General features: G+C 49.5%; 2 protein-coding genes across 4 annotated transcripts in view; one reads left to right on the plus strand and one right to left on the minus strand.

Annotated features, from left to right (window-relative positions):
* Positions 1-2321: 2321 nt before the first annotated feature.
* Positions 2322-15720, minus strand: LOC6593339. The gene is made up of 19 exons (XM_026987956.1): positions 15535-15720; positions 13437-13544; positions 13168-13381; positions 12970-13106; positions 12779-12910; positions 12164-12499; positions 11672-11821; positions 11328-11619; positions 10257-11270; positions 9858-10127; positions 9458-9600; positions 9134-9400; positions 8512-9079; positions 4614-8410; positions 4276-4542; positions 3758-4215; positions 3329-3700; positions 3095-3263; positions 2322-2675 (listed from the first exon to the last, which is right to left on the minus strand). The coding sequence occupies exons 2-19, from the start codon at positions 13488-13490 to the stop codon at positions 2640-2642; spliced, it is 8676 nt and encodes a 2891-aa protein (XP_026843757.1). The 5' UTR covers positions 13491-13544; positions 15535-15720; the 3' UTR covers positions 2322-2639.
* Positions 15721-17769: 2049 nt separating this feature from the next.
* Positions 17770-21926, plus strand: part of LOC6593338 — a 29882-nt gene continuing 25725 nt past the window's right edge. The window contains exons 1-8 of one of the 3 annotated variants that reach the window (XM_026987656.1): positions 17771-18501; positions 19785-19848; positions 19908-20021; positions 20072-21019; positions 21078-21495; positions 21553-21647; positions 21708-21784; positions 21855-21879. In XM_026987656.1, the coding sequence (XP_026843457.1) occupies positions 18304-18501; positions 19785-19848; positions 19908-20021; positions 20072-21019; positions 21078-21495; positions 21553-21647; positions 21708-21778 (1908 nt within the window). In that variant the 5' untranslated portion in view covers positions 17771-18303 and the 3' untranslated portion in view covers positions 21779-21784; positions 21855-21879. Of the gene's footprint in view, positions 18502-19784; positions 19849-19907; positions 20022-20071; positions 21020-21077; positions 21496-21552; positions 21648-21707; positions 21785-21854; positions 21880-21926 lie in introns of those variants that run through there. The other 2 variants (XM_026987655.1, XM_002018704.2) reach the window with 2 other exon arrangements.

Consider the following 21926-nt stretch of genomic DNA (forward strand, 5'->3'; position numbering starts at 1 on the left):
CCAGTGGGGAAACACAAACTATGCTAATCGATAAATATTTATGATTAAAATTTTAATTATTTATTGTTGTTTGGCTACCGCTGGCGGTGGAGGTGGTGGCTGTGGTGGTGGCGGTGGCCTTTCGGATTTAGTGTCTTGGCTAATTACCTAGGCGTCTGGAAGGTCATCTCTGTTGTTGACTTTGAAAGGCAGAGCTGCCATAGCGGTGGTTCCCACTCGATCTCTGGAGAAGAATGCCCCACCGAAAACGACTTTGTTGCCTCGAGCATTGGACAGGCAGGATGTGACGCCTCGGTTCGCCATAAACAAACACATTCAGGTTCGGGTTCATTCAACAAAAGGTGCCGTGCGGCAGTGGGCGGACCCGGACACATTGTTTGCATTAGACCTGTCTTGTCTTTGCCAATAAAAGCGAATGATACGAGTATACCCGTGAATCTAGGGCCCCCCTTCGAATCCGATCAATCTCCCAATGCCTGATTGATTATTCGGTGTCGTATTAATCGCTGCCTGTAATTAAGTTAAACGCTTGAACGGTCAGTGCCGTTTCACCTTGACTTTGTTTGATAAATGACAACAACAACAACAACAACAAGAACAACAGATTCCGAGCACTTTTTTATGGGGCGCATGCCGACGGCACTTAAATATTTTTAATGCCCCGCCGTAAGGGGTGGCTAGACGAGAGAAATGTGAATGGATTGGACTGGAAAATACTTTGGAAATGGGGAAAAACTAGAGCAGCACTATCAAGAACAAATTATTAGAATATCAAACAATACTCAAGGGTATACCTCTGGTCCCCGCCAATCGTTATGAGGATGTCTCTAGCACGAGCTGGCGAACAAATTGGGATGATCATAAATAACATTGGCCATGTGATCTGCATATTTCCATGCCACGCGCATCGAAGCCGTGAACCAAATAGTGGGTTTCTCAGGCCAAGAGCACAGCGCATAATGCAGTTGGTATTGCTATTCGGTTTTCTGGCAGTTCAAAGTAAGCAAACGATCGTTTATGGATCAATAAATATACAATTTATCCCATTTAATTAGTCGCTATTGGTGTAAAACTGTCGGAATATCAAAACATGTTGTGCCGCGCGCATAAATTTCATTTCAATCGCCACGAAAATAGGTTTTACGATGTCTCTCCGTCAACGCAATGAAATTTCGCCCGCATCTAACTTTTGGGTCCCTCCCGAGTTCTACGAGTATCTATCAGCTTACTGTGTGATTTTGTCGTTTTGTTTTGCGCGGGACATAATTTATGGGTCGCATTTGCCTTTTTGGCAATATCGCGAACGATCAAGAGGAATGGGTTTATTTTCGTTTTGTGGAATTACGACCGACTCTTTGGTCTATCAGCATTCTACCATATATATCACTCAGCCACTCCTCAAGCGCGAAAGTATGCAACCGATTGTTGAAAGCGTTGTTGAATGTTTTCGTTGGTGAGGGATCTTTGCAGTAGAGACACTTTCAGAGCAGATAATTATACAAACATAGGTATTAGGTTTACAAACCTAATGATACCAGGTATAGACATATGGTAAAAACATGATGGAAACTCATTTGAAAAATTGATCGGATTTTCTTGAAACTCGTCCATGGGGGGCTTTTGGGGTCGCTGATTACCAATTTGATGTCAGTTTTGTTGTTTCGAGATGTATCGAGTTCTTTTTTTTTCAAAAGATCTATTTAAAGATGTAGCAAGGCCGGGGAGTTCTTCGTTTTAAGTAAATCCGACCTTATTGGATCCGCCATTTTGAATTTTTGAAAACTGACTCCAAATGTGTAATTATGGACCCAGAAAGCCCACGATAATTATCCATCAGAATTCTTTCATTAGTATCCAACAGATTGTTGAAAGCGTTGTTGAATGTTTTCGTTTGTGAGAGATCTTTTTGCAGTAGATAGCAGATAGATTTCGCTAATGATACCAATTATCTATCGGAGTTCTTTCATCAGTTTTCATCAGTGGCCCCCATCTTTCATTAGTATTCAACAAAATTGTTGAAAGCGTTGTTGACTGGTTTCGTTGGTGAGAGAGGTCTTTACAGTAGGTAACATAAAGCTTTCGCTAATTATACCAATTATCTATCAGAATTCTGCCATAACTATCCATCAGAATTCTTTCATCAGTATCCAACAGATTGTTGAAAGTGTTGTTGAATGTTTTCGTTGGTGAGAGATCTTTTTGCAGTAGATAGCAGATAGCTTTCGCTAATGATTCCAATTATCTATCAGAATTCTGCCATCAGTTTCCATCAGTGGTCCCCATCTGGTAATTGTTGCCCCGAAATGAAAATACTTTTCCCATCGGTTTCTCATATTTGTATATTCGGTTTATTGGATGCACTTTGGTCCACGTGCAGATCTTTTGGGGGTTATTCTTTGGGGCTGTTGCTCTCAATCGCTTAGTAACTAAACAAATGGTAGGGGAAGCTTTATTTATGGATGGGGCGTAGGTGTCTAAAGTCTAACGAGCTGTCAAAAATTTGTGTGTGTTTCGTGTGATATAAAATGTCTATAAAAATGTTTGCCATAAATCATAAAAAATGAATGAAGAATTGCAGCAGTCGAAACAGAGTGTTCCACTCATCATCCATCACTCCGCCGGTGTCTCCTCCCTCGACTTCAGGCCGACTTCAGTGGAATATGCTGTTTGATTACCTATAAGAAAGATCGGAATTGAGAGATGGATGGATGGATGGATGCGTGGATGCATACAATAAACATTCTCGATTGCCCGAGCGCCCCCGAAATGTTTACAATTAAATAATAATAAAACGAATATCAATTAAGACGCGTGTGAAATACGTCAGAGACCCCAACGGGTTCTAAATTTAGTTGCCCGGCTAAACGATTTCCCTTTCCATTTGGGTGCGTTTAGTTTTATTCATCAATCGACGGGGGCGGTGGCTGAATCATACCCCGATCAGGTCAAAACATCCCGCCCCCGGGCGCAGGAAGCGCGTTTTTCAGTGAAAAGCATTTGGAAAAGAAAACCAAATCGCAGCCAAACAAATAAAAGGAAAGGGAAACCAATAAAGCGGATCGATTGATGGTGGTGGCGGCCAGAAAGAACTCACCTCGGAGCACATGGTCTTGTAGATCTCGTCGGTGTCCCAGGGTCCGCGTTCGGGCAAGGCGATTCCCCGCCTACGCAGTTCCTGCACGCAGTCTGTTAGATCGAAAATGGGCAACGGATCGATGCCGGCCTTGGCCACCTTGGCAGCTAAATACTCTACATAGTGGGTGCTAAAGAGAAGGCCCAATCTGTAGTAAAAATCTTCGATTTGGAGGTGCATCCCCTGCTCTCTTACCGACACATGCCCGCATGCTTGTCGGGCACTTCCGTGTTGCACACTGTGTCCACCAGGCCCTGGGGCGTCTCCTTTTGGAGCGGTATGGGACAGCGGGCCATGGCTCGGGCCGTGGTCGAGCTACTCAGTTCGTCCTGGACCTGCACGGGCTCCGTGTCGAACGTGACCTTTTGCTCCTTGAGCAGGAACTGCAGCTGCAGGGGTATCTTGTCGCGCAGATAGAAGAGGCAGTTGCGCGGATGATGGGCATGCAGGCCGAGCTTGGCGCAGTAGGAGGACACCTGGCACTTGGCGCCCATCATGAAGGGACGCGCACAGCCGTAGCAGAACTCAAATTTGCACTGAGTGCAGGTGAAATGCATGCAGCCGCCCCTGGAATTGAAAAATTATGAATATATCTGCCATTTCGAAGGGTAAGCGTATCCCCACCTGGCCAGCGAATAGCGGAACTTGCACTTGGGACAGTCAATGCCGTTCTGGGCCAAATGCTCTTGGACACCCTGTGCCTGCTTCTCGGGATCGTTCTCCCGGCGCCACTCCAGGTAGGCCTCACAGCTGCTGCCCTCGTGCTGACGCTCCCAGGGCTTGCGGCACTGGGCACAGGTCACCGAGCCACAGTCCGGGCAAATCAGACGCTTCTGCTTGGGCCGGGCGAAGAATCCCGACGAGCATTGGATGCACCACTTGAAATTGGGGTCCTGCAGGAGGGTGCGATCGCGGAGCTTGCGCTGGAAGAGCTCGTGCACATCGGTGTCGAGAATACTCTTGAGAAAGATGTCCAGATTGGAGAAGTACTCCAGGTGCTCGTCCTCGTGCTGCTGCTCGTTGCTCAGCTCTGGCAGCTTGCAGAAGGGGCAACTGCAGTCATTGATACTGCGATCGGTGATCTGTTGGATGGAATAGAAGCTAAGTCCCCATCGGATAATCCCTGGATCTCCCGCACTGACCTGCACTGTAAAATAGCTCTTGGCGCACTGCTTGCAGCATTTGTGGGTGCACTTGAGCATGGACACGATCTGGTTCATCGGGTACGTGTTCATGCACAGCTCACAGTCCTGCTGCAGCATGGCTATGGCCTGGTCCAGGTCCGAGCACTCCCTAGCCGCCCACAGGGCCACGTCCTCTTGGAACTTCATGTTCACCAAGGTGGCAGCTATCTGGGCCTCGCCAATGCTCCTCAGCGTGCCTTGCGCCACGTATTTGCGGGCCAGGACCTGCAAGGGATAGGACATCAGATCTGGTTAGACATTTTGGGGGAGAGAGGGCTCTCTCGGACTCTACACACCGCTGGATCCTCTAGGACAGGCTCCTGGACACTAGGATATGCCCGGAAGACGGGGATACTCAGCTTACGCTTTAGAAGTTCTGCCTTGAGGGGCTCCGTGGTCTGCGGATCGTCGTTTGGCTCCTCCCCATCGCTGGCAGAGGTCTCGTAGTCATCGTCGGAGAAGCAGGTCTCGTGGTACTTCTTCTTGGGAATGCGAGGCTGGGAGCGTGGCTTCAGCAGTGCCGCAGCAGCCGCTGCCGCTGCTCCACTCGTGCTGGGTCCATCTAGGGGCGGCATCGTGGAGGTCTTTGTGTTGAATCTGCTGATGGCCTCGCTGATGGACTTCTTGGTGGTGGGACTGCTCTTGAGGGGCACTCGACTGGCTGTCAGGGTCGTCTGCTTCTGCAGATACTCCTGCTGGATGCGCTTCACGGACGATATGCCCATGGGTGCGGAGAAAGACTTGGAACGGAGTGGCTGCTTCTTTGTGTTTGGAGTGGGTTCGTTGGTGGGTTTGGGTATTTTACTGATCGTGGACTTGGCTGTCTTGGGTGTGGCACCTCCCTCAGTGTGGGCTGTGGCTGTCTTGTTAGCTGTTTTCGCTTGCTTCGGGCTTGTTACCTTTTTGGGCTCTTCCAATACGGTCTCAACGGGCAGCTCCACGGGACGGGACTCGGAATCGACTATGGGTGGTGCCGGTGTTATGGGTAGGGCTTCCACTTCTTCTGTGCGGACTTCCAGGACTATTTCTGTGGGTGGTTCGACGGGGCGACTCTCGGAATCTTCTATGAGGGCAGGAGGTTGTATGGGCAGGGCCTCGACTGTGCTGGAGGGAAGTTCAGTTGCTGGCTCCTCCTCCACGGCCTCCACTGCCTCCACTTGTGGCAACAGAAGACTGTTTCCTGTGGACGAAACAACCTCAGTCTCTGGGACATCATGGCTTGTGGGCGTGACTGATTGGGAGGGATCGGGGACTGGCGCTTCATGGGGGTTCGTTTTCTGTGTGTGTCCCTCCTCCTCCTCCTCCTGCTCTTCATCTTCTTCGATGATGTCCTTGATTTCGGTGCCCTCGTCACCGCTGGAGGCATCTCCCACGAAGGATGTGTGCTCGTTGTAGGTGGTGCCATCCTCCTCGTCAAAGTCGCCCTCTTCCTCGCCCTCGCTGTCGTACCACTCCTCCTCCTCGCCCTCGTCATATTCGTCCGAATACTCATCCGAGTACTCGTCCTCGTCGGTGGACTCGAAGTCGTCCAGGCTGATCTCGTCGCGCATTTGCTTGATCAGACGCTGAGTGTCCGAAACGAGTTCGCTGAGGTTTTGCTTGGCCGGATCTCCCGAGGGAACGAACTCTTTCAGGACCATTCGGGACGTTTCCGAGTGACTTGAATGCGACTCGATGCTGATGTTGCTGTTGGCCACGTCCTGTGCAGCAGAGTCCCCGCCAATCACAAGAAGCACCTCTTCTTCTGGGGACTTGGTCTCTTCACGCAGCGACTGTTCGTCGCTGTCGACAATGCTGTAGAGCTCTGTATCGGAGGCAGCCTCTTCGTCATGGGGTCGGGTCCCCTCGCTGCTGCTGAACTCTGGGGCATCTTCAAATATCTCATCGGATTCTACGGGACTAACTGGGGCTATTTCTTGCTCTGAGTGGGTGGCTTGAACTGTTGTCTTGGGGAGGCCTGAATTTGTTGAAGCCACCTGATTTTGCTCCTCTTCTCTGGTAACAATCTGCTCCTGCTGAAGTGGATCTCTCTCCTCCATTTCGATTTCTTCCGCTCCAGTTGGTGTGTGATTGCTGGCTCTACTTTCACTGCGCAGACTATGGGTACTGGAAGTTCTCACGGGTATCTTAGAGAACCGTTTTGGTCCACGTTTTTGATCGGTTTTAGTTGGCGACCTAATGCGGGTTTCCTCGGCTTCTGCAGCTGTTAATTGTGGCTCGATGAGAGGTAGAGGTTCTTGTATGAGAGAAGACTCGGAAGTAAGCGATTCTTCGATGTTGTTTTCAATAGTTTCCTCTGAGTTATCCTTTGCAACGGCCAAAGCTAGGTCTTCCTCTACCACTGTCCTTTCTTCGGGTTCATCTTTAGCATCTATAGGCTCGAAGTTCTGCCCAAAGGTGTCTGGAGATTGAGGTACTGTTTGGGTCTGAACAATCTGTTCCGATTGGGCGACTTTAACCTCTACAGCTTCGGAAATTGCTTCTATCGGGGTAATAGCTTCCTCTTGGACTGAGAGAGATATATTCGCATTCACAGTCGATTCAATCCCAGCGGATTCTGAACCTGATAGGACTGGTTGGTCTCTCTCTACTTCGCTTGGGAGAGCAGTTTTTGCCTCTGGTGAGATCTCACTAGAAGTAATATCAGCATCAGTTGTAGCTATGGGTTCTGTGGCAATGGAAGTTTCTGTGGGTTGGCTAAGACTCTCTATTTCTCTATCCGCAGGAATAGTATCTTTTGGGGCTTCTGTTTCTGCCTGAGTGGCATCTCTCAGGACCTCTTTGGCTTCATTTTGTTTCTGTTCAGCGTCTTTGGGAGGAAGCCGGACCCTGTTCACCGGCCTTTGACTCTGCTCACGAGCTCGAGCCTTTTTGGATTGCTGCGATCGTTTGTTCCTTCGATTGGCACCCTCCCGGCTCGTGCTGGGTCTGTCATCGAGGTCCACTTGGGAGGGCTCCTTTTGCAATATCTCCTTGGAGACTACCGAAGTATCTTCTTTGATTTCTTTTGCAGTTGGGGTTTCCGTCAAAGTATCTTTCAAGTGGGTTTCTTCTGCCGCAGCAACAGGTGTCGCTACGTCTTCAGTCTTTACAGGGACAATGGGAGTCTCAATTGTAGTTTCTTTTGGGGATTCTGCAGCTTGTTCTGGCACCTCCTCTACTAGTGGCGGTGCCTCCTCCTTGGGGGCTGTGTAACTCTTGTAAACAAGGTGCTCTGCATCTTCCAGATCCTCGGGCTCCCACTCCGCCTCGTGCAGCCTTTCGATGCCACGATCAAACTCCAATTTGAAGTTGGCTATTTCTGTGGCATAAATAAAGTTTGTGGCAAGTTCCTCGCGTATGGAGGCTTCCCGAATGTTGGGTCTGATAAACTCCTCCATTATATATACCCCAGGATCAACAATGGGTTCTGGCACAGTCTCCGGCTCTGGTAGAGGCTCTGCTTTGGCTACAGGAGGCTCTTCTTTGGGTACAGACTCCCCTTTGGCTACAGGAGGCACCTCTTTGGGTACAGGAGGCTCTTCTTTGGCTAGAGGAGGCTCCTCTTTGGGTTCTGGCTGCTCTTTTGGAGGGGGTTCTTCTGCTTCTTCCACTGGCACTGCATTGGAGGGGGCCTGTGGCTCTGCCTTGAGCTCCTGTTCCACCTGTTGCACTAGGTTTGGCACAATATCCTGGATGTGCTGCCAGACAAAGTTCTTTACATCCTCCGTGGACTTGTCCTCGACAAGCGAGGTCGATGCTAGCGGCTTCAGGGCGCTGATGGGACTCTTGGTGAGAATGCGCATGACCTCCGGATCCGTTTCGTACTCCAGCTCCGGCTTGCCCTTGAAGGTCTCGAGCATGCTCTCGATGGAGCGCAGGACGTCCTGGTTCTGCTTGGCCTGGTTCTGCTCCATGTTACCGATGAGGATCTCGAGATTCTTGAGCGTGCTGTCCTCCAGCTGGTAGGGACTGGGGGTGGCATACGTGGACTTGGCGGGGCTGCTGTGGCTGTCCTCGAAGTCGAATGGCTGTATCTGTATCTGTGACTGTGTCTGTATCTGTGGCTGTTGCAGGCAATCCAAAGCATGAGTGTTGAGGAAATCAGTGATATCTACACGCCCCACACAAGGTAATGAGAGAGAGAGAGAGAGAGATGGTGTGAGTGAGACTGATTGAACGCCTATTGATTGACTCGATCTACAAACTACAAACCGGACTTGGTGTCTATGGCCGCCATGGCTCCACTCTCGTTCTCGACGCCATTCGGCGAGCCCCAGATGCGCATTAGAAATGGTTTGAGTTGTGTGCGATTCAGCTCCAGCAGCGCCTGCTCCACATTACCTTGATGCGCCGTCAGCGCATTCACGATGTCCTCCCGCAGGAAGTTGCCCTTGGAGGCCAGCTTCCGGTACTTTTGCTGCCGCTGCTGGATGCAGTCGGCCACCGCCTGCCACACGTTCCCGCTGGAGCTGCGCAGCGCCTCCCGGGCCTCGTTCTGCGAGATGCTGCCAATGGTGTTCTCTCCCCGCTCTTGGCCGTATTTCGTGGACAAGCTCTGGACGGTCTGGACCAGCTTGTGCCAGTTCTCGCGCAGCCACTGGATGGGATGGGTGTCCGGGGAGCAGTACTTCAGCGCAGCCTCCAGTTCTTCCACCGTGAATTTGTAGAGCTCCAGCTCCTTCAGAATGATGTGCATTTCGGTCTCGGGATCTCTGGCTGGCTCGTGCTTCAGATTCAGCGAAAACGAGTCATGTGGCAGGTCAAAGGGTGACGAAGATTGCTGCAAGGGAGAGGAAATGTTTAGCTTGGAACCCATTCGGGGGCCAGAACTTACGTGTTGCAGCATTCGTAGATCGTTTATAAAGTTGGGTCGCCTCGTGACCTGTCCTGTGTTGAAAGGATCCAGGCCGTAGGATCCTCCTTCGTTGTTGGCGTATCGCAGATCATTCGCACTGCGATATCGTTCGTTCTCCTGCGGCAGTTGTGAGTTGCTGCGATAGTACGGACGTCGTTCCATTTTGGTGCTGGGTTCCGGGGTCCTAAAGCGCTCTGGCACTGGCGGTTCCTCCTTCTTTGCGACAAATGGCAGAGCGTCGTAGGTCTGCAAGTAGGATTGTGGGATTAGCCCCTTGCCAAAAGGTGTGCCTTCGAATGTTACTTGTGTGGAGATGCTCTGAGGCGGCGGCGAGGTGCCCATTTCCATCACCTCGCGGGGCTCCTTGTTCTGGGCCTGCTTGAAGACCTCCTCCGCCTGGGCCTGTATGCTCTCATCCAGAGTGTTCCAAATGTTCTCCACGGACTCTGGAAACGGTACGGGATGAGAGCTTTAGTCTTGGAAGTGGCGTGATGTGGGGTCTTAGAGGGGGACTCAAAACAAACTGAAACGCAGGCTGTGGTTGTGGACTTGTTTCTGTATTTGGTTCCGTATAAATGCGCGTTAATTGCAGTTGGCTTACAGTTGATTAATGCTTTATTAGAGTGGTACATTCTAGGCTTAGTCTGGGTCTGGGTCTAGGCCTTGGTGCCCTCGAAAAATGAGATTCGCTTTTGTAGCCTACCTTTCTGGATGAAGCCCCGGGCCAGAGAGTTATCGGACTCGTTTTCCGATGACGTCTTCAGCGCTGGCTTCGGGCTGGGCTTTACGTTGTTCTGCTGTGCGGAGGAGATCTTGGAGTGGCTTGTGGATGTCGTTGAGGAGCTCTTGGAGTTGCTTGTTGCAGCTGTGGAGGTCTTGGCGTTGCTTGTGGAGTTTCTAGAGCTAGTTGTGGCCGATGTGGTGCTCTTTGAGTGGCTCGGAGCTGCTGTGGTCTTCTGGGAGTGGCTCGGAGCTGCTGTGATCTTGTGGGAGTGGTTAGTGGATGCTGGAGAGCTCCTGGAGTTACTAGTGGCCGCTGGGGAGTTCCTGGAGCTACTGGCGGCTGTGTGGGCTGTCCTTGGGGCTGTCGAAGTGCTCGTACCACTGGTGGTCCTCTCGCTGGCTGGCTTCTGGGACTTCAACGAGGACCTGCGCACCATTTGGGCCTCTGGCTTGTCGGCAATCTTGGGCTTATTGGCCTCTGTCTTCTTTGATTTGTTTGGTGGCAATGGGGTCTTGCTAGGCGTCTTGCAGCATATCGAACAGATCTTAATGTTCGGCTCGTTCACGTACGTGCAGAACTCGCATTCCCACTCGTGATCCGGTGTCGATGGCGGCGGTCCCAGGTCATCTGCCTCCTCTTCTGCCACCTCTTCAGGTGTGGCTTGGACTTGCTCCGGACTTTCGGCCTCTGCCTCACTCTCCGAGGCCGTGACCTCTTCCACCACTTCCTCGTACTCGGAGGCGCTCTCCTCCTGGGCTGGCAGCACTTTCGGCACCACTGCTGCGGCCTGGGTGTTCTCGTCCTTCATTTCTGGTTTACGTTTGTGCTCGGAGGATTTCTTCGCGGACTTGTGCTGATCCTGTGCTTCCTGGAGCTTCTGCTGTATTTTGGCCTGGACTAAGGCCCGTGTGCCCGAGCCCTCCGACTCCAGATCGGAGTAGATCCGACTCGTTCGGGCGGATGCTTCCGCGGGGACTGCCTGACTTCTCTTGAGTGTTCCTTCGGCATTGGAGTCGCGTCTCTCTGGTAGCCATTCGCTCTGCACTGACTTGGCAATGGATCCACGACGATCCCGCAGCTTGTGCTGCCTCGAACCATGCCTCTGATCGCCGTCGACCTCGTCGTTGGCGATGAACTGGGAGGCGCTCGACAGACGCCTCTGACGCTGCTGCGGATGGTGGGATCGCGAGGCGCTGGTCATGGCCGATCTGTTCGAAACCAAGGACCGGCGATCGTCCTGGTCCGAGTCCTCATCATCGGTGAGCTCATCGTCTCCGTAGCTGCTTCGCTTCCGTCGCATGGACATGGACTTCCGGCTGGGGGTGGGCGAGGCGGCGTAGCGGGCACGGGAGGCTGCTCGAGAGGAAGTCGACGGAGGCATGCCCATGACACCTAGCAGAAGATTGCATTTTATTGGTGGCACAAAGGTACTCTGTGGCCTCTGCTCACCTGGATGCATCATGGGATAGCCGCCCGGTGCTCCGGGATACATGTGCGGCACCATGCCCCTCTGCGTCATGAACACAGGTGGCGGATAGTGGGGATGATGCGGATGCTGCTGCTGTGGCATGTAGCCCGGACCCACGTTCAGCGAGAGATTCGAGTGATTGAAGTGCTGCTGGGAGCCGAACTGTGACCACTCATCGGGATGCTGGGGATGCTGTTGGTGAGCCTGGGGCCAGCCACCTCGCTGCTGATTCTGCTGGCAGCCAGTGCAGTTCAACTGGGCCATGGATTGGGCCTGCAAAGAGAGAGCGTAAGAGATTGCGTATACGCCGCGTATGCCCACTCACCTGTTGCATCCGCTGATTGGCCAGCCATGCGGCTCCTCCTCCCCCATTCTGTGTTGTCTCCGATGCCAGGGGCCTGCGGTTGTTCACGTTCGAGGCGGTATTCAAATTGAACACCGAAGTGCTCATCTGACGCCGCTGGGCACCCGCTGCCTGTCGTCGTTGTTGTTGTTGTTGTTGTTGTTGGAACAACAGGGAATTCGAGTGAAAATTGTGTGAGAGATCATCCGAGAGATCGAAATGGGATGAATTCAAACCGGATGACATGCTGCCGGAACGAAAATGCGAGGGCGATGGTGAGATGTTTGACCAATGCTCGAAGCCCGATCCATTCAAAAAATGCTGCTGCTAGGGGTAGGGGGTGTGGGGCGTAGGGGAATGACCAGAGAACAGAGAACGAGAAAGAGAGAGACGAAACGAAACGAGACGATACGATACGATACGATACATAATGAGGGAAAGGATTCAAAGACATGTAAGGGATTCGTCCCTTACCTGATCATCGCCTGGATCCAGTCCCAGCGACTGCTGCTGGGCCTTCTGCTGACGGTATCGCTGCTGCAGGATGGCCATGCGGTCCAGCGTGGCACTGGCCTTGCTCTTGATCTTCTCCAGCTGCACCGACGGTGGCCTCTGTATGGCATCGAACACGGACTTGGGCGTGCCGGACCGGGAGGAGCCACCACCCTCACTCCTTGGCGGCTCCGGCAGCGGGCGATTGTTCATCAGCTGTGGGGCGGAAGCCGGCGGAAATGGGGGTGTGGCGGCGCCTCCCCGCCAGCCGCTGTGCGTGGACTTGTGCGAGGGTGTGGGCGAGGGCGGCGGTAGCATCTGCAATAGAGGTTCGGGTGTTTTGGGTTCCAGTTCCAGAATCAAAAGTACGACTACAAGTTCTGGCTTTGGTTTGTTGGACAGGCGTGGCATTTGAGGAGTGCTGATAGACTGATTTGGTTTTTTATTGAAGCTCTCAAAAGTGAAGATTACAAACTTGGTTCTAAAGAGTAGTAGGTGGTAGCCAGGGGCCCGGGGCCCGGGGGCCAGGGCGAGGCAGTGGCGGAGTTTTGTATGGTTTTTTTTTTGTTTGGTTTAAGAAATCGTGCAGTGGCGTACCTGATCCTTCCGTCCCAGGAACGGTGTCAAGAGGCCCCCGCGCTTGCTGCGGCGCGGTGGCGCCACTGGTGCTGCTGGTCCACCACCTGGCTGCACCTTGGGTGGTATGGGCGGAATGCCCTGCTCCACGGCCTGCGGGAAGTAACAGGGGAATTATCTGGTTCTCCATTGCAGGCAGGGGCTAGAGCTACCTTTCGCATATGCTGCTTGCGCTTGGGATGCTTGTGGAACATGTCGTCGCAGGAGGCGCAGAAGATCTGGCCCGCGCACTCGGCACAGGTCACCCACGGATTCTGGGAGCCGCACAGGGTGCACTTCAATTTGTTGTCTGTGTGAAGGGGTTACAGAATGATCCTTTATGTCTGCCATATCTATGAGACCTCCTTTACCTGGTGTCTTGGTTCGGATCACTGTGGTCTTCAGGGGTTCGTTGGAGTACTGCTGTTGCTGGTTGGAGAACTCAATGACCTCGTAGTCGGGCTCCGGCGTGGTCTTCACTTTCGGCGGCAGGGCTGGGGCCTTGGGCAGACTGCCGCCATTGCTGGCCACCCCATTTGGGGGCAGGGGCGGTGGCTTGGGGCCAATGCGATCATTTGCTTCCATCTGAAAGGGTGTCTCTGGTAATTCCATGGTACAGTTTTGGGCTTACTTCACTCACCACCCATGAGGGCATATTTCGAACATTTTTATTGAGCAATTGCTGTGTCGTCATCTTTTTGTCGGTTTCTTCTTGGTCGGGAGGCTTTTTCTGGCTTCTGTTTCAAATCTGTGGGTTATATAAAAGATGAATCGATCTATCTATGGGATAGAACTGTGTTGCCCCTCGTTCATAATTCTATTTATATTCCAACCCGTTCCCTGTGCCACATTCGGGACACTTCAAACGACTTCATATTCAATTAAGCAAACTGCCAACAAAATGTGTTTTACGAGCATATACTCGTCCGAGTATGTATACGATTTTGAGAATATTTTTAGCTGTCTCACCCAAATTCCGGAGGCAATGTCCTAGGTGGGGAAAATGCTCGCAAAAGTGCACTTTTCGTGGGGGGAACTAAACGCAGCCAGCGTTCGAACGCTAATACTCGCGAAAAGCCGCTAAATTTAGGCTAAAACATCTCTCTCGAGCGGCAAGAGAGCGAGCGAAAACAAATAATTTGGCAAAAACATTTTCTGGCTTGTTTATTTATGAAATGATGCGAAAAATTCAAAAGAGGAAAGAGGCTTTTTTCGTTTTTTGAGTGGATCAATTAGAGCACGCTGTCAACGTGGCTAAGTGGCTGAAGAAGAGCGGCCAAAAGAGGCGAAAAGATAGAGAGAAAATAGAGAGAAGAACGGGAATGGGTTAAGTAAATATTTAAATGAGAAAATCATTTGGGAGAGCTTTTTATTGTGTGTTCCCAGAGGTATATTACAATGAAACGCTCTCTTATAAACTATTGTAATGTGCAGTAGAGAATATGCTACGAAAATCTACAAGAATGAGCAGAGAAAGTAAGAGAGAGAGAGAGAATATTTTGTAATGACGCAGGTTGCATGCGAGACCTCATAGGCTGCCAAAAATGATGGAAAATTAATTCCTATCCAGTGCATATCGGCTGTGCCTTTATACTATACACATTTCTCTATCAAAAAATGCATATACCTTTTAATTGAAAATTTCGCTTATTTATGGCAAAATTTCTGTTCACTTTTTTGCGTAATAAATGTGTGATTTCTAAACAAATATCAACCTTTTTCCTTCTTTAATGGTTTCATTCTATTCTTCCTTTAATTCCATTCTCTAAGGAAGGAACTTTTTACTTAAAATCTGTACTAAAAGGTCCTACAGTTCTCTTTTAAATCCATCCATCTTTGCGGTGCATTTTTAAAAAGATTTTGTGGGTATATTCCAAATTCCAAGTATGAGGAAGTGTCCTCCATGCCTGAAACACATTTTTGTCTCGTAGACAGTACATTCATTTTATCGCACAGTGCTTAACTATTTATTTCTGAAGCAATTAATTTCCTTACAAAATATTCGCCCAAGAAAAACACAAGAAACGTTCACTACATGCGCACATCGCGTATACGCAACGTTGCCGGGGGTTCGTTCTTGCAATTCGGTATCTCTGGCACTATTTATAAAATCTTCTGCAGTTTTTGTCCATACTTCTCGGCCGAATATATGTCACACTGTGAGTTATATTTATGAAAGCCGCCTGCAGGCACTGGGTACTGGCTTGGTGGTTGGGGCATGAGATCACACATCCCATCCCATCACACCTTGGCCATTCATGTGGTGGATGCCCTGGGAGGCAGCCACCGAATACACACACACATACACACGCACAAAGCACACACCACACTGACACACACAGCCGCACAGTCCCGCAGAGAAAATGAAATAAAAGTTTTTTATTTTTATGGGAGGAACTATTTTTAAACATTTCTTTGGCTTGCCTAAATTTTCTTTTATTTTTTTTGGTACGATTCAAAGTTGGAAAAGTAACTAACAGAAAATATACAAATATTGATGTTTGTGCGTATGGGGGAATAATCGTTTTTAATTATTTATTTTTGTTTATTGAAATCGTTCGAAATCGTGCCTTGAACTTTTGTGTTTAAATTTAGGCAGGTTTTTATTCGTATTTTTAGCACACTTTTCTTCACTGCGATTCCCCGACTTTCCGACTTTCCGATTCTTCTATTGAACTCTTGGGTATTGTTTGGCTTTTTCTGCGTATCGGAGGCTACGATAGAGAGATCTCACTTACATAATTCGATTTCACTTGACGCGTCTTGCCGCACTCAAAACTGCCACTGCCAGCTGGTACCACATGAATATACTATATATATAGAGTATAGTAGGGATATGTACGTATATATATATTTTTATTGGTCTGTACCGCTGCTCGACATGAAATATTTTTGCTACGGTCTCGTTCGGCGATCGTCTCCCAACAAACTGAAATCTCTATAAAATTCTAAACAACATTTTTACTGCAGGCCAGGCCAGGCAGACAGGCCGCAAGTTGTCGTCGGTCTCTGGGTCTCCGTTCGAGTAGGAAGAAGTCAACCCAACGCAGAATTTTATTCTCATTTTGTCTGGCTCTCTCTTGTGTCTCTTGTCTTTCCCCATCTATTTTCAGTATTTTCGCGTTGTCTTAAAAATACATCACATCGTATCGTATCGGTATGGTCCGAGTATAGAAGATCGCGTGTGTTGTGTGATCAAATCTGCTTCTATATTATTTTATTTTATTTTACTTTTTGTTGTTGAATTCTTCTAATTTATTACCTGTTGCTGAGAGTTTCCTGTATTTTGAGTGAATGAAATAGGGTTGTAACCGTCTAACGATTTTCCATATTAAATACTTGATCGAAAAGCCAATGATTCATGGTTCATGCACCCCCAGAAGCTTACCCTTAATCGTTCATCGGGACACACCCCAAAAGCCGCAATAATATTATGATTATGATTTATTCCAAACAACAATCCACTGGGATCTCCTGCCAGGCAGCAGCCAGCAGCCAGCCAGACTCATCCGCTTGGAAATTCCCCTCCAAAAAGGCAACCTTGAATATTTCTGAATATATAACCCAACCATAAGAATAAATTACGAAGTCTTATAGGAGATGCAAGATGGAAGAAATGGGAGCACCAGAATAATAAGCACCACCTGCTGTCTGTGGGAGGTGGTGCAAATCAAAAGACCATTAGCTGATGGAATATTGTATGCTATTATGGGGATACTTAATTGAAGACGCCCCGTGGCAGGTCCACGTGGGGGTCCACGTGTCTGTCCGTAGGGAGAAACAATGGCAGGCAGTGGCCAACAAATGGTCTGAATGTACTCTTAAATGCATAATCAATTGACTGTGACACGAGTCAAAGTTCGGTAATTGCACGCACGCAGCTTTTTGGGGGGATAGAACACCCCCAACACGCCCACGCATTCACCTTGTCCATCGTCTACCCAATGACCTTGACTCACGGGTGACGTCGAAGCCGGCATGGCATGCGGCTGCGTCTACAGCTGATTCTGCACCGGCAAAATGTAGAAGCTCTCTCCTGCGAGAGAAAGCTCTTTCCTAGTACAGTGTAGAAGTATTGTACATCTGTCTAATGTCATGTAGATGCGGTGTAGATACGAGGGATTTTTCTTCGCCACGGTTTTCTGTTGATCTTTTTTTTTAAACATTGCTTTAGTCAGAATACAATAAATGGGAGTACTTAAAAGTAGTTCATCTCTTAGAAAAGGTATTCATCAATGGGACAAAACTATGTGGGCAGAGCTAAGGGTCTCAGTTAGCCGTCATTATTCAACGGAATATCAAAATCGAGGAATGAAGGCTGAGAGGTTAACCCATTGCTGACCAGGGGGGTATCAAAATACTCTCCACGAAAATTATGAATCTTTAAGAGTTTTAGCGCAGTTTAGGTAAACGATATCGTGGGCTTTCCTTAAGCAAAGATGAAGGATAGGTTGGACCTAGAAGAGTATTTATTATTATTATTGTTTGTATTATTTTTGGCGGCTTAACTCAACTTGTTATCCAGTTTAAATAAAGGGGGCCTAAGTGGGCTAAGTCGTTTTTCCATCGGTATGCTTACGGGATATTATGAGAATGAGACCGGTATAGTCGCGAACGATGCAAAACAAAGCTCCGTTGCAGGCGATGGACGCGCGTGGCAGAAGAACAAATTAAGTTTTCCACCTGCCACTCCCACACTGGCCCACAACCCGTTGCGTGTGCAAAAGGGGCGTGTGAGTGCACGAGTGTGTGTGCCTGTGTGTGCAAAGGGAAATGGAAAATTTAATATCCCGCTCGGGTTCTCAAAAGAAAGAATATATGCAAAATATAATACAAAAAGTGAAAGAAGTGCCTTTATAATTTAACGATTTTCGCGTCAGTATATTGCAGGCAGCAATGAAAATGATAATGATTCCAGAATACATAATTCCATTTCAAAATACATAATATATAACCAACAGTTTGTAGAAAGAAATCTCTAAGAGATGATAAAAGTTATATTTAATGTTGCTTAAATGAACTTTAACACAAAAAAAGCTACGTACCTTGGAAAATAGAGAGACATAAGTGTTGACTATAGTCAAAATATCAAGTATCAAGATAACTTTAGAGGATACAATACATCTAATATTGAAAAACAATAAAGAACCCACATAAATCTTCCTTGTTCCATATAAAATGCGCCAAAAAGTGCAGCATCAGCTGAGCAGAAAGTTCACCTTCACCCAATGAACACGGCCATACGACATCGTACCACTAACACACATACTACGAGTAGTTATAAGAAGAACAAAACATATGAAAAATCGATACTAAAATCTGCAACAGCAGCAGCAGCCGCAACGCGGTCCCCGGCCGCGCCCACTTATCCGACAACTACTCGTGAATCCCCATCGAAGCTACATACAAATCTAAAGGAAGAAATCCAATAGGCCAAAAGCATCAAAGTGTTCGGAAACCAGGCCATACCCAGCAGGGACACTACCGTCGAGGCGGGAAGCCGCAGAATGGTGGATGCCAAACCGCCGCCCGCCCCCACACCGGGAGCGGTGCCGGGAACAACTCCGCCTCTGGCCGCCTTTGCCGGTGAGCGATCCAAAATCAAATTGTTCATGGAGCGAACACCCAGCATTGGGGCCCTCAAGTCCAAGTTTCTCACTGTGCTGGGCAACAGCAATGAGCTGCTCAACGGAATATCAAATAAGGTACGTACGATGGATGGACTCGTACAAGAGAGGAGAACGTGAGTCACGATCAGGGGTCAAGAATATAGTATAACATAGAAAGTGATAGAACCAAAGACAGTTTGGTACACGATGTACCTGAAATTTATGGGCATTACACCTACTATTTATATTGTTTTTGATACAATCCATGCCAAAGATCAATAAATTGTCATCGAATGGTTCCTCCTACTATAGCTCCAATTCACGACCCCCTGACACGCACATCTCTAGGCGGCAAACTGGGTTAGCCTTGGTAATGAACGATGGGGAAAGGAGGTAATTGAGGGTGGTTCGGAGGCGGTTCGGAGGTGGTTCGGAGGTGGTGGCTGTTGCAGATTGTACATAGGTTCTGTCTATGCTGCAAAAGCGACTGACACTTTGATAGTTTTCTGCTGTGCTGTACTATTTGCTCTTGTTGTTTCCGCTTTGCCGCCGCCACCGCCGCCGCCGCCACTGCAATCGTTTGACCTTCACTTTGTGGCATCGAGCTGGTTGGGGGTTGGCTTTTGGGCTGAGAGGTGTGAAGGCTGTGGTCGCCGCTTGCGTTGGGATTGGGGCAAGGACTGACAGGAGGCACACGCTCAGCTGTTTCCATTGTACTTGACTTTCTCTGTGCTCTGCCCTGCAGCCTCGTCCTTGATTGAAATTAATTATATATTCAACAGAGCACCAGACGAGTGAGTAAGTGGGGAAAATGGGAAAACGAGTGCTAACTGGGTGCCAAGTCTGTTTACCGTTTGTCGGTTCCGTTAATTACTTATGCACCCCATGCCAACCATCTTCCTCATTAAGGCCGAGTATTTCCTAGACTTGACCTCTGTCTTGTTTATGGTTTACTTCTTCGGCAACAACCTTGATCTACATGTCTTCTATTCTAGTTATTCTGTTTAGGAATGCTTTAATCTATCTAATTTACATTTAATCTGTTTGAATGTCTACAAACATATGGATAAATCTTTGAATTAACAATTTGTTTACAATTTTATTGAAGGCAGATTATGTGGGGCAGCACAAGAAAGATAGGAGGATAGATCAGAAGATATCCATACATCCATTTTTATACTTGTTCTACAAATTTAAAAGCCTGGAGCCACTTTCAAATGCCACACTTATTATCTGATTACTTAAGGATAACGATTTAATAGGCATGATTGTAGCTTGTATTGAATTAAATGTCTACCCAAATATAGATCCAATACAGAATTAGGTATACTCGCAAATCTATGTTCAAGTTTCTGAAGAAAAGTCTCTCGTATTTTCAGTTGACTTTGAGCTACAGCAGTAGCGATTCGGATTACTGTGATGACGATGAGGACATCCCCAAGTGTGAGTAGAGCCCCTAAATCATCGTTCTATATCTCTATATCATGTAATACTCTCCGCAGTTGATGAGACGATTGACTACACAAAAATCGATTTTGAGGGACGTCGGGTGAAGGCTCGCCGTGCCCATGAGGAGATCATCTCGGGTCGCTACAGACAACCCAATCTGGCGCCACGTAAGATATAGTAGAACTTCAATGGGAAACTAGTCATTGCAGAACTCTAGTCCAACACTTAGGTCCCCGCCCGGAGCCCACTCGGGGCCGTCATGGGGCCCCGAAACGAGGGGCAGCTGCTGGGCAGCAAAGGTCCAACTCGGCTTCGTCCAGCAGCTCTGGGGGCAGCAGCAGCGACGAGAGCAGCTCCATATCGCTGCCCGAGAATGCGGCAGCGGCAGCGGCGGGGGCGGGGGCGGCAGCAGCACCGCGCTCCCACGATGTGAGCAGCACCACGCGCTCGGATTCCATTGAGAGCCGCAACTCGGGAGGCTATGAGCGGCCCAGGGCCATTGCCGGAGCCCGGCGCAGTGAGATGGACGTGCAGAAGGACATGCAACGCATTATTGAACTGCTGGAGGCCAATCCGCCCCACATCGATGTGCAGCCGCCCACAGAAGGGGGAGGAGAAGTCGGCGGCGGGGGAGGTGGCGCTGGCTCGGTCAACCGTCAGCCCTGGGGAGCCGGCAGCAACTCGATGCGAGTGCCACCGCGCAGTCGCACTTCCAATAGCAGCACCCTGACCAGCCTGCGGGATGAGGTGGACCAGGTGCTGGCCAGCCCCAGCGTTGAGTCCACCGACTGGCGGCACTTTATCCGCTCCGAGTCGCAGAATTCGGTGCCCTCGTGGGCCTCCTCCATCAGTCTGGACTGCCGCGCCGGGGAGGAGCCCGTCAAGGAGTTCATGAGGCTCTTCACCGAGCTGCTGTTCTACAATACTGCGTGCGTCAACCTGGAGCTGAAGTCGGAGTTCGGGGTCCTGCTCCGCCTGGAGATCGGTCGTCTCTGGTTCACGCGCTTCCTCACTGAGCAGCGCAACAAAACGAAGCGTCTCGAATCGGTCACCTTCCACGGACTGCCTCAGTACTTTGCCTTGGCCCTGTTCGAGTGTGGGGAATGCGAGGACTTTGGCCCGGCATCGGTGCTCATGAATCTCTGTTTTCTCTTCTACCACGAAAGTGAGTTCTGAAGGCAACCCAAATCAAAGAAACCTCCAATTTACAGTCTCATTTTCAGTTGAAGTTCCTGGCTGCGATCCCTATCGCGAGTACCTGTTTCTCTCCCTACGGCAGCAGCCCATCTGGCATCAGCTGCACTTCTGGGACACTGTCCTCTGGGACGCCATGCAGGCGGATCGGGAGCATCGCCTCGCCAACGTACAGCGGCGCCAGCAGAGACGTCAGCATAAGAAGCAGCAACGGGTCTCCATCCCAGGAACAGAGGCACCTCTAACGCCAGCTCCAACGGGGACCACAGCACCGGAAACTGCAGATAAACCCGTGCGCAAGCATGGACCCGATTCCTCATCCAGCTCCTCGCATCAGGGCGCAAACTCGGGTTATCCTCCGGCGACCCGAAGGCAAAGCAAATTGAGTCCCGGACAGCCGCCGGTGCTGGGTAAAGAACACGAGGACACTGTATTCCGGCATCTGGGGTGAGTTTTTCGGATGATAGTTCCCAACATTGTAGTCTAATATCCCCTCACCTTCAGCGCCCTGACCTGCAACATGCATTCGCTGGGCACACCCAAGGAATTGTGCATCGACTTTCTCAAACGACATGCTCAGGGCCACGAACTATCCAAGGGTAATAGATACAGCATCTGATTCAATCGTAGTTGTGTCTACAATCTCATACACTTTCCAGATAAAGCAAAGCTCATCCGAGACAATGTCCATCGCATGTACCATGAGACGGAACTCTGGGGCGCACGATAAGCCAAGGTAAGCCCATCTATCTTTCCTTATATAACTTACGAGTGTATTTAGATCACATTTCTTTGCCTCTCGACAGCTCTTACTTTTCCTCAAGTACCTAATGAAAGCGTTTCACACTTCGTCTCCTCCAAAGCTAAACCTTTTTCTG

Source organism: Drosophila persimilis, unplaced genomic scaffold (assembly GCF_003286085.1).
Source record: "Drosophila persimilis strain 14011-0111.01,24,50 unplaced genomic scaffold, DperRS2 tig00000124-arrow-pilon, whole genome shotgun sequence".
Taxonomy (NCBI): domain Eukaryota; kingdom Metazoa; phylum Arthropoda; class Insecta; order Diptera; family Drosophilidae; genus Drosophila; species Drosophila persimilis.

Excerpts from the sequence above, each read along its gene's own strand:
- LOC6593339 (XM_026987956.1), bottom strand. The coding sequence starts at position 13,490 with ATGACGACACAGCAATTGCTCAATAAAAATGTTCGAAATATGCCCTCA. Across the intron at positions 11,620-11,671 it reads CCAATCAGCGGATGCAACAG|GCCCAATCCATGGCCCAGTT; the intron begins GTGAGTGGGCAT and ends CTCTCTTTGCAG. Across the intron at positions 2,676-3,094 it reads ACAAGACCATGTGCTCCGAG|GTAATCAAACAGCATATTCC; the intron begins GTGAGTTCTTTC and ends TCTTTCTTATAG.